At 43.3% G+C, this 8,796-nt stretch overlaps 1 protein-coding gene across 4 annotated transcripts in view; it reads left to right on the top strand.

Annotated features, from left to right (window-relative positions):
* The window catches only part of dia (diaphanous related formin 1), a 12,216-nt gene extending 4,871 nt beyond the window's left edge, over positions 1-7,345 (top strand). For 3 of the 4 annotated variants that reach the window (XM_017909164.1, XM_017909163.1, XM_017909165.1), the window contains 10 exons: positions 119-428; positions 599-945; positions 1,141-1,432; positions 1,538-1,918; positions 2,007-2,149; positions 2,241-2,508; positions 2,679-2,918; positions 3,037-3,291; positions 3,425-3,589; positions 3,666-5,400. In XM_017909164.1, the coding sequence (XP_017764653.1) occupies positions 119-428; positions 599-945; positions 1,141-1,432; positions 1,538-1,918; positions 2,007-2,149; positions 2,241-2,508; positions 2,679-2,918; positions 3,037-3,291; positions 3,425-3,589; positions 3,666-5,213 (3,949 nt within the window). In that variant the 3' untranslated portion in view covers positions 5,214-5,400. Of the gene's footprint in view, positions 1-118; positions 429-598; positions 946-1,140; positions 1,433-1,537; positions 1,919-2,006; positions 2,150-2,240; positions 2,509-2,678; positions 2,919-3,036; positions 3,292-3,424; positions 3,590-3,665; positions 5,401-6,378; positions 6,461-6,641 lie in introns of those variants that run through there. The other variant, XM_017909166.1, reaches the window with a different exon arrangement.
* The last annotated feature ends 1,451 nt before the right edge of the window (positions 7,346-8,796 follow it).

The raw sequence follows: 8,796 nt of genomic DNA, 5'->3' as shown, positions 1-8,796 counted from the left end.
TTCCGATCCTTACTTTTCGAGTAGTCGGCCAGCTTAACGAAACTACCTTTACCTTTTATTTTCATCGCTCTAACGAGTTTCGATGTCGTTAAACCGATATTATTCTATCCTGTAACAGTGACAACCGATACGAGCGTATACAATACGAATGCATCCGATGTTTGAAGGCTATTATGAATAACACCGTTGGCATAAAGGAGATGTTAGCTCATCACGAAGCACTTACGATCGTAGCTAGATCATTGGAACCTGCCAAACCATCCGTTATGTCGGAAGCTGTGAAGCTGCTTGGCGCCGTTTGTCTTATTTCCAGCGACAGCCACAAAAAGGTTTTAGACGCGATCACTATGAACGGAGAATTTAAGGGGCGAGAAAGATTTTTACCGATTGTGCAAGGCCTAATGAATAAGAAAAATGAAAACTTACGGGTACGTTCCGTCTCATCGTTTTCCCTTTTCGTTTCCGTTTCCCTTTCCCTTTCCCTTTCCCTTTCCCTTCTTCCTTCTACTCTGTTTTATTCTTCTCTCTCCATTCTCATTAGCCGCTGTTCGTTCGTTTATAATCATTAAATCGCACGTGATTGTTCGTTGTTGGATAGGTGGAATGTCTTCAACTCATAAATTCCATCATTTCTTCGGCCGAAGAATTGGATTTTAGATTGCATTTGCGAAATGAAATTATGCGGGTTGGCTTGGCCGATATTTTGGAGACATTAGAAAAAAACGAATCCGAGGATCTAGCCAGACATCTCAAGATTTTCAATGATCACAAGGAGGAAGATTATGAAGAATTTGTGCAAAGATTCGATCACGTACGATTAGAATTGGACGATGTGAACGATTGTTTCGAAGTAATTAAAAATATGGTGATGGAAACGTCCGCCGAACCGTATTTTTTATCGATACTTCAACATCTTTTATTCGTCAGAGACGATGCTTTGGTGAGGTAAGAAACAGTTACGGCTCCTTGCATGTCATTTATTCATTGGTGTCGCAGTTTTTATTTATTTCTCTATTTTCTTTTTTTCTTTTTTTCTTTTTTCTTTTCTTTTTTTTTGCCTTTTTGTTCTTTTCTTTCTTTTTCTTTCCTTTCCTTTCCGTTTTTCTTTCCTTTTCTTTTCTTTTCTTTTTTCTCCAACAGGCCGGCCTACTATAAATTGATAGAAGAATGCGTATCGCAAATAGTGTTGCACCGTTCAGGCTGTGATCCGGATTTTAGTGCGACCAAGCGCTTTCAAGTCGACGTACAACCGCTAATCGATACGTTGGTCGAAAAATCGCGAGCGGAGGAAGAAATACGATTACTCGAAATGTCGCAAAAGTTGGAAGAGGCTATAGCTAGCAAACAAGAAGCAGAGGCGAAACTTCAGCACGCGGAAAACAAAATTAGAGAATTGGAACAAGGAGGGACGAGATCGAGCGGTAGTAACGCTGTGAGTTTGTCGTTAAACACGTTCGATCGAATAAACGCGAGTTCGTGCGACTACCTTACAATCGTTTATCAAATTTTGATATCTACTCGATGATTTATCACGCAGAAAGTTGGAACGTGTCCAGCTCCACCCGGTCTGGTTGGAATCACTGGTCCTCCACCACCGCCACCGCCTCCGCTTCCGAATGCGAATGGACCGGGAACGGGGATGCCACCACCACCGCCGCCACCTCTACCAGGTTTCGGTGGTCCTCGGCCACCTCCGCCACCGCTTCCCGGATTTGCTGGTCCTCCGCCTCCTCCTATGCCTGGTACGCAACCTGGACCTATACCTCCACCGATGCCAGGATTAGGTCCAGTACCTCCACCAATGATGCCTGGAATTATACCGGGCATGATGAACGTACAGCAATCGCTTCCGTTAGGACTAAAACCGAAGAAAAAATGGGAAGTCGATGCGCCATTGAAGAGAGCAAACTGGAAAGCAGTAAATAATATTTCATGCGCTAGTCTTTTTATCTCTCGTGAAAGAATCGGTAGAGAATGATCGTGTTCACAAGTGGAACGTTTCGTAGATTCTGCCGCACAAACTTACCGAGAAATCATTTTGGACAAAAGTACAAGAGGATAGGTTGGCCAATCCCGAGATATTGGACGGTTTAGCCCAAAAGTTTGCATCGAAACCGAGTGGAAAGAAAATCGATGATGTCGTGGACAAGTAATTCGAACGCGTTCCATTAATTATTATTTGGTTATTAAAATGCAACGTTTGATGGGAGTAATGCTTTTTCTATTTCCTATTTATGCAGGTCAGCTGCGTCGAAGAAGGTGAAAGACCTAAAGGTTCTGGATGGCAAAGCTGCGCAAAATATCCTTATTCTTCTTAACGGTACTTTAAAGCATATGTCGTACGAAGAGGTGAAATCTTGTTTACTCAAATGTAAAGGACCTGTCGTCTCGGACAATATACTTCAAGGATTGATACAGTATTTACCGCCACCCGACCAACTATCGAAACTGCAACTTTACAAAGATCAGTACGACGATTTGACGGAAGCCGAACAGTTTTGCATTACCGTGAGTAACATTGAAATATTTCAGTCGAAAATTTTGAGACTCTTATTTTGCCAAACGTTGAAATATCCTCGAGACGATGTATTACGAATGATGCCATATAATGCCATATAATGTCATATAATGTCATATAATGTCATATAATGCCATATAATGCCATATAATGCCATTAGGTATCGACGATCAAGAGGTTGTTGCCAAGGCTGAGATCGTTGAGCTTCATGTTACGATACGAAGAATTGGTGCAAGACGTGAAACCGGACATAGTAGCGGGTACAGCCGCTTGCGAGGAAGTAAAGGGTAGCAAAAAATTTGCCCGAATTCTCGAGTTAATTCTATTGCTTGGCAACTACATGAATTCCGGTTCGAAACATGGCCAAGCTTTTGGATTCGAAATCAGTTTTCTTACCAAGGTTTGTTCCTTGTCGTAAAAAAAATCGCGGATATGCGACGAGGATTCGAAACAACAGCATATCTTGTACGAGTATAGACATTTGCATTGTACGGTATGGATACTTTCGATACTTTCAGTTGACCAGCACGAAGGATGTCGATAACAAACAGACTCTGATGCACTATTTAGTTGACACGATCGAAAGGCAATTTCCGGAGTGTCTGAACTTTGCAGAAGAATTGGCACACGTGGACAGAGCGAGCCGTGTTTCCCTAGAGAACGTGCAAAGAACATTACGACAGATGGATAGCAATATTCGAAATCTCGAGCAAGATTTATCGAATGCCAAAATCCCACAATCCGACGAAGACTTGTTTTTGAATGTCATGGGTGTATCCTTTTTTGCATTCTTTCCGTTATCGGTGATCGCAAACATTCATATCGGTGATTTAACTAGAGCGCTTAAGTAAGACGTTTAAATTCGTTGAGATGGTTTTCCTTAAATATCGTGCTATCGATTCACAGCCGTTTGCGAAGAAAGCCCGTGAATCTTATGAAGTTCTGCAGAATATGTTCAAAAATATGGACAGCTTGTATACCGAAATCTCGGAATTCTTTTCCTTCGATAAGCAGAAGTACACGATAGAAGAATTTTTTGGGGATATAAAAACGTTTAAAGACGACTTCATGGTAGGTAGAGAAATCGTGAATATGCTGCACGCAGTAATTGGTATTACGTCTGATTTTCGAACCCGCGTTTTTGCAGCAAGCTCAAAAGGAGATAATAAAGCTTAGGGAAGGAGAAGAGAAGCAGAGGAGAGCAAGAGAGGCGCGAGAAAAAGCAGAGGCGGAGAAAGCGGCACGAGCAGCGCGGAAACGAGCGCTCGTCGACATGAACGCGCACGAGACGCAGGAAGGCGTTATGGACAGCTTAATGGAGGCTCTTCAAACTGGTTCCGCGTTCAGTCGACCGGATCAACGACGCAAACGTCAAACACGCGCCGCTGGTGGTAAGTTCTATAGGACTGCATACGCTTCGACGAAATCTACGAAGAAGGAGAAACTGTTGCTCGCTAAGTTGTACGAACCGGGAGAAATCGAGCGACACGCGGTTAAACAAAGTCGAAATAAAGCCGCGCGATACGCAACCTCGCTACCTCGTGATCCATTCATGATTTCAGAGAATTCTGATCTCGCTCGGTATACGACACCGGAAGAAAATCAACATCTCTATAAGCGTTTGTTAATCGATCGTGCTACGAAAACGCCCAAGCACGAGAAATATCTGTCTAGGGTGAGCTCGTTTAAGAGAAAGAAGCAAAGCGAAATCGCGTGCAAGAAAACACGTTTCGACCGATCGATGATCGAAGAAACACCGAAAAGGGACATTTCTATAAGAATGTCTGAAAATTTCGATGAAACGTCGAATTCATCGAGCGGCTACATCAGACGTGTCGGGTCTGTAGCTACTGTCGCGTCGACCACGTCTTACGGGTTTGTGATAGACGAGCTGAAGAAACGTGCGACGACGACAACGCGCGTCGTTAGATCTCGAGCGTCGAACAATTTGTCTCGATGTTTAAGCTTACATTCACCCTCTCTCCATCGGACAGTCTTGATAGGTGAAGCTCGGCTGAAGTTTAGCCCGGTTAAACGGAAGCGGGTGATAGTAAGTAAGAAACGTAAGAGAAACAGCATCGTGCGTCGTACCGTTAAGAATCGTAGACTGAAACATTCGAAATCTGCCGGCGGTAAAAGAGCAAGAAGGCCGTTCGGTTACTTGGGCAGCCCGACGAGCGGAAGCGTTTCGTTAATCGAGAATCATTCCATTTGCTGTGTCTCCGATACCGTGTCCGATAGAATATCGAAATCCATGGATGATGTCGCGACGAGAATAGAGGAAAGTATCTCGAGCCCGTTACAGTTGATTCGAACGAGAAATTTCAACGACATTGCTCGTTGGAAGGACGAGAACGAAAACGATATGTCCGTACAGTGTTCGAACAGTCAACTTCCAGCTTTGAAATCTCTCTCTGGTTCGCCAATCGGAACTTGCAACGAGAATGCGATCGAACCGGATCAGCTTGTTTTTCAATTCGCCCAATCCACCGCACTCGAGACTCGAGATCGATTAGGATTCACGCATAACGCGTTACAGTTTTCTTCAACTTTCGGGCGCAAGAAGGATGCGTCATCGACGTTATCGAGCAAACGAGACTGTAACGATACGCTGTCGATCGCTGCCGGACACGGACAATCGCTTTCAACGCTTTCAAAGAGGAAACATCGAAAAAGAATTTGGAAATTTTGGTAAACGATTTATCGCGCGTTTGCATCGTCGATATCGTCTTTGACGTTGTACCTTCCAACTTGACACCACCATATTACCATGCTACGATTACTTCGTTCTTGTACACGTCATCATCGTACATACATATATACATACATCTTTTATATCGCGAGAAGACTGAATCTCGTCTCATCTCGTCTCATCTCGTCTCATCTCGTCTCATCTCGTCTCCTCTCGTCTCATCTCGTCTCATCTCGTCTCCTCTCGTCTCCTCTCGTCTCCTCTCGTCTCCTCTCGTCTCCTCTCGTCTCCTCTCGTCTCCTCTCGTCTCCTCTCGTCTCCTCTCCTCTCGTCTCGTCTCGTCTCGTCTCGTCTCGTCTCGTCTCGTCTCCTCTCGTCTCCTCTCGTCTCGTCTCGTCTCGTCTCGTCTCGTCTCGTCTCGTCTCGTCTCGTCTCGTCTCGTCTCTCGTCTCATCTCGTCTAGTCTAGTCTGGTCTGATCTCGTTTCGTGTATCATATCGTATCGTCGTGGCGTTGCTTTTCTCAAACTCTTTTTTTAACAAAATTACAATCACGATATCGAATTGCGTAAATCGACGATTTCGAGGGAAAATAGGTATAACCATTTTTGACGCGCGCTTCTTTTTCTTTTTTCGCTTTTCACTTTTCGCTTTTCGCTTCTTGCTTTTTCTTTTTCTTTTGTTGGTAAAAAACGCATTGCACCGACGATCGATACGGATTTTGTTAGTCGTTCGAAAAGGGGGAAGCAGAAAGAAAGAAAGAAGGGAAGAAAGGAAACAAAGAAGAAGAAAAACATTGTTTACATAGCAGCATTACACCGTTTAGAAGTAGAACTTTTATGAAGAAATCTATATAGGCTGTGTTATATAATTTGTGATCTGAATACGGAGACGAACGTGAAACATGTCCGCGTACATCTGTATCGATCACTTGTAATGTCACTCGTTGTAAATATCGTAATTTTCAAATTAATAAAGACAATTTCCTGCACTATCGATCAGTATTTAAACTATTTTCACTGAAACAGTAGCTGATCTATTGCGTGCAACAGGTGATTCTAATCGAGATCGAGACACGCACGAAACGCGAAGCGACCAAGTTAATATAGCGTATGAACAAGTACGTGTGAAAAACGGATACAAACGACGTAAATGTTTCTTTTTTACAGCAGAGAGAAGAGCTCAACTTAATAGAAGTCGATCGCGCACAGGATTAGTCGGGACTGGTTTACTGGGAAGAGAACTTTCGACGTAAGTATTTAGACTAGTAACGGCGTACTCCGTATTCGGGTCTTCTCGCAACGATGCGTACACGCGATGATGCGTATCGTGAACAGCGAGAGGAGTACGTGACGAAAAGAATAAAATCAGTACAGAGGATAGGTAGCGAGGTAGGTCGAAATAATACCTTGCCTAATAATCGTTGTTGCAGAGAACTTTTAAGCTCGGCATAATCCATGGAATAGCCTGTTTCCGTCCTAAACTCGAAACTGTGATGGATCGAATGTTTGTTGTATCGATGAACGATAAACCGGTGAAAAAGAGAGAGAAAAAAAAAAACGCAGAGAAAAGGAAAGAAAGAACAAAAGTCTCGAGAAGCATCGCGAGCCTTTGCTGTCGGTTTATATAGCGGAAGAACAAGCTTCGATTTTTGCGAGTTACGATTAACCTAGCAAAGTCTTCCTCCTGCTCTAGCTGATATATTTGTGGAATGTATGATGTTTCGTAGATGTAATATATACGGCACAACGTTGAGCGTTTCATTGGTGGTGATGACGATAACGATGATGACGCAGAAGAAAAATATGCGAAAAATAGTTTAATTGACTTTTCTACCAAATTTTTAACTTTTTGATCGACTATTTTATTTTTTAATTAATTACGTTAATATCAAGCGCACGTTGTACGATTGTGAAATGACACACGATGTAAATATGCAAATTACGTGTAATACGCGCGTTTGTCCAAAGACGGCTGATCTCTCGTGCACGGTGATCGATCAGCCACGTTTAATCGAGTCTTTGCCTTGTCGCGAAAACCGTTCGAAACCGTGCCAAATCGACGAAGCATCAAAATAAAAACCCGAATCGTGCGATAATAACGGTGCGCATTTTTTCTGCGCAAAATATATTTAAATGCGAAAAGATCTACCAAGATGATAACGAGAAATTTCAAGCCGTGGATATGGACGCTAACGTGAACGTAACAAAAGACCAATTTATTTTTCGAATCTCGAATTCGACGAATGTTTATACTGTATGTACTAACGTCGAATCCTAAAATAATTTGTATCTATATTGTGAATATGTGAACTTAGATAGTATGAATACATTGCGATCAATATAATCGAGCGTAGCGTGTATTTTTTTTTTTTTACTTCACGATATATGAAACCCCTTGTAAGCGAAGGGAGTGGTGGTGTGGTATTCACCTAACCGACTAAATCGATGAATCGCGAAAACTTCGTTTGTGTTCGAGCTGCAATCAGGATCACAAAGTGTGTCGCGGACAAACATGCATGCATGCATACATACATGCATACATACATGCATACATACATACATACATACATACATACATACATACATACATACATACATACATACATACATACATACATACATACATACATACATACATACATACATACATACATACATACATACATACATACATATATATATATTTATACGAGCTTACCTATGAGCGCATTGGCGTAACCGATATCTTTCGAAGAAAAACATTCGCAAATAACACGAACGATGATCATAAACGGGGTAAAAGGTAAAGCGAACAGTAGGATGGAATATAGAATCCGAGTCAATTCGATTCGAATCGAATCGCGTAGAATCGAATCGAATCGAATCGATTCGAGTGTTGGCGACGGTTGTACGGGTTGGTTGCGATTACCAGCGGTATATCGCGTTTAGCCGGCCCTTTATATTGTCGCTCGAACAACGAACGAGAGAAGCCCCGCAACGTCTATACCGATGCGATATATCGTGCGCACACGCACGGGCAATGGTGTACGCGAGCGGCAGCGAGCGCGGCCGCGCGCGCATCATTACACCTATACTCGCACACCTGCAGGAGAACGGTTGAATCCATCTGCAGGCGAGGTCGCGCACGTATTCGTGCGTCGAGAAAACCCTATATCTTACTCAACACACGCGTGTATCGGGTGAACGAGCCTACGGCCAACAGGCTGACACACGCGCCAACGACGTGCTTCTACCGTTTCGATGTTCTCAGTGCATCAATCGTGTTTCTGTTCGCGATCGTTTCTGCTCGACCTCGTCGTACGGTTACGTTTCGTTTGCTTCTCGTAACCGTTCCGCACGTAGTCCACAACTCTGGCACGTGAACACGCGAGCACGCGACCGCGAGTGTCTACCCGTTTAACGACATTTCGGTCATCGAAATATCTTGAACCCATGGCTCGTGCTGCAATCTCGTCTAGTCCTGTTACCGCGAAAGAAAAAAGGTACTACGCGCTTTCTGTTCCACATCGAACAGCAGACAGTGTAACGTTGATTTTCGACTGGCCGATCTATCCACATTGCAGCCCGGATTCTCGCTTTTTCTTC

The sequence above is a fragment of the Eufriesea mexicana genome, unplaced genomic scaffold (genome assembly GCF_001483705.2).
Source record: "Eufriesea mexicana isolate 0111107269 unplaced genomic scaffold, ASM148370v2 scaffold15773, whole genome shotgun sequence".
Classification (NCBI taxonomy): Eukaryota; Metazoa; Arthropoda; class Insecta; order Hymenoptera; family Apidae; genus Eufriesea; species Eufriesea mexicana.
Note: the sequence above shows the minus strand (reverse complement) of the source record. Positions and strands in the feature narration are given on the sequence as shown.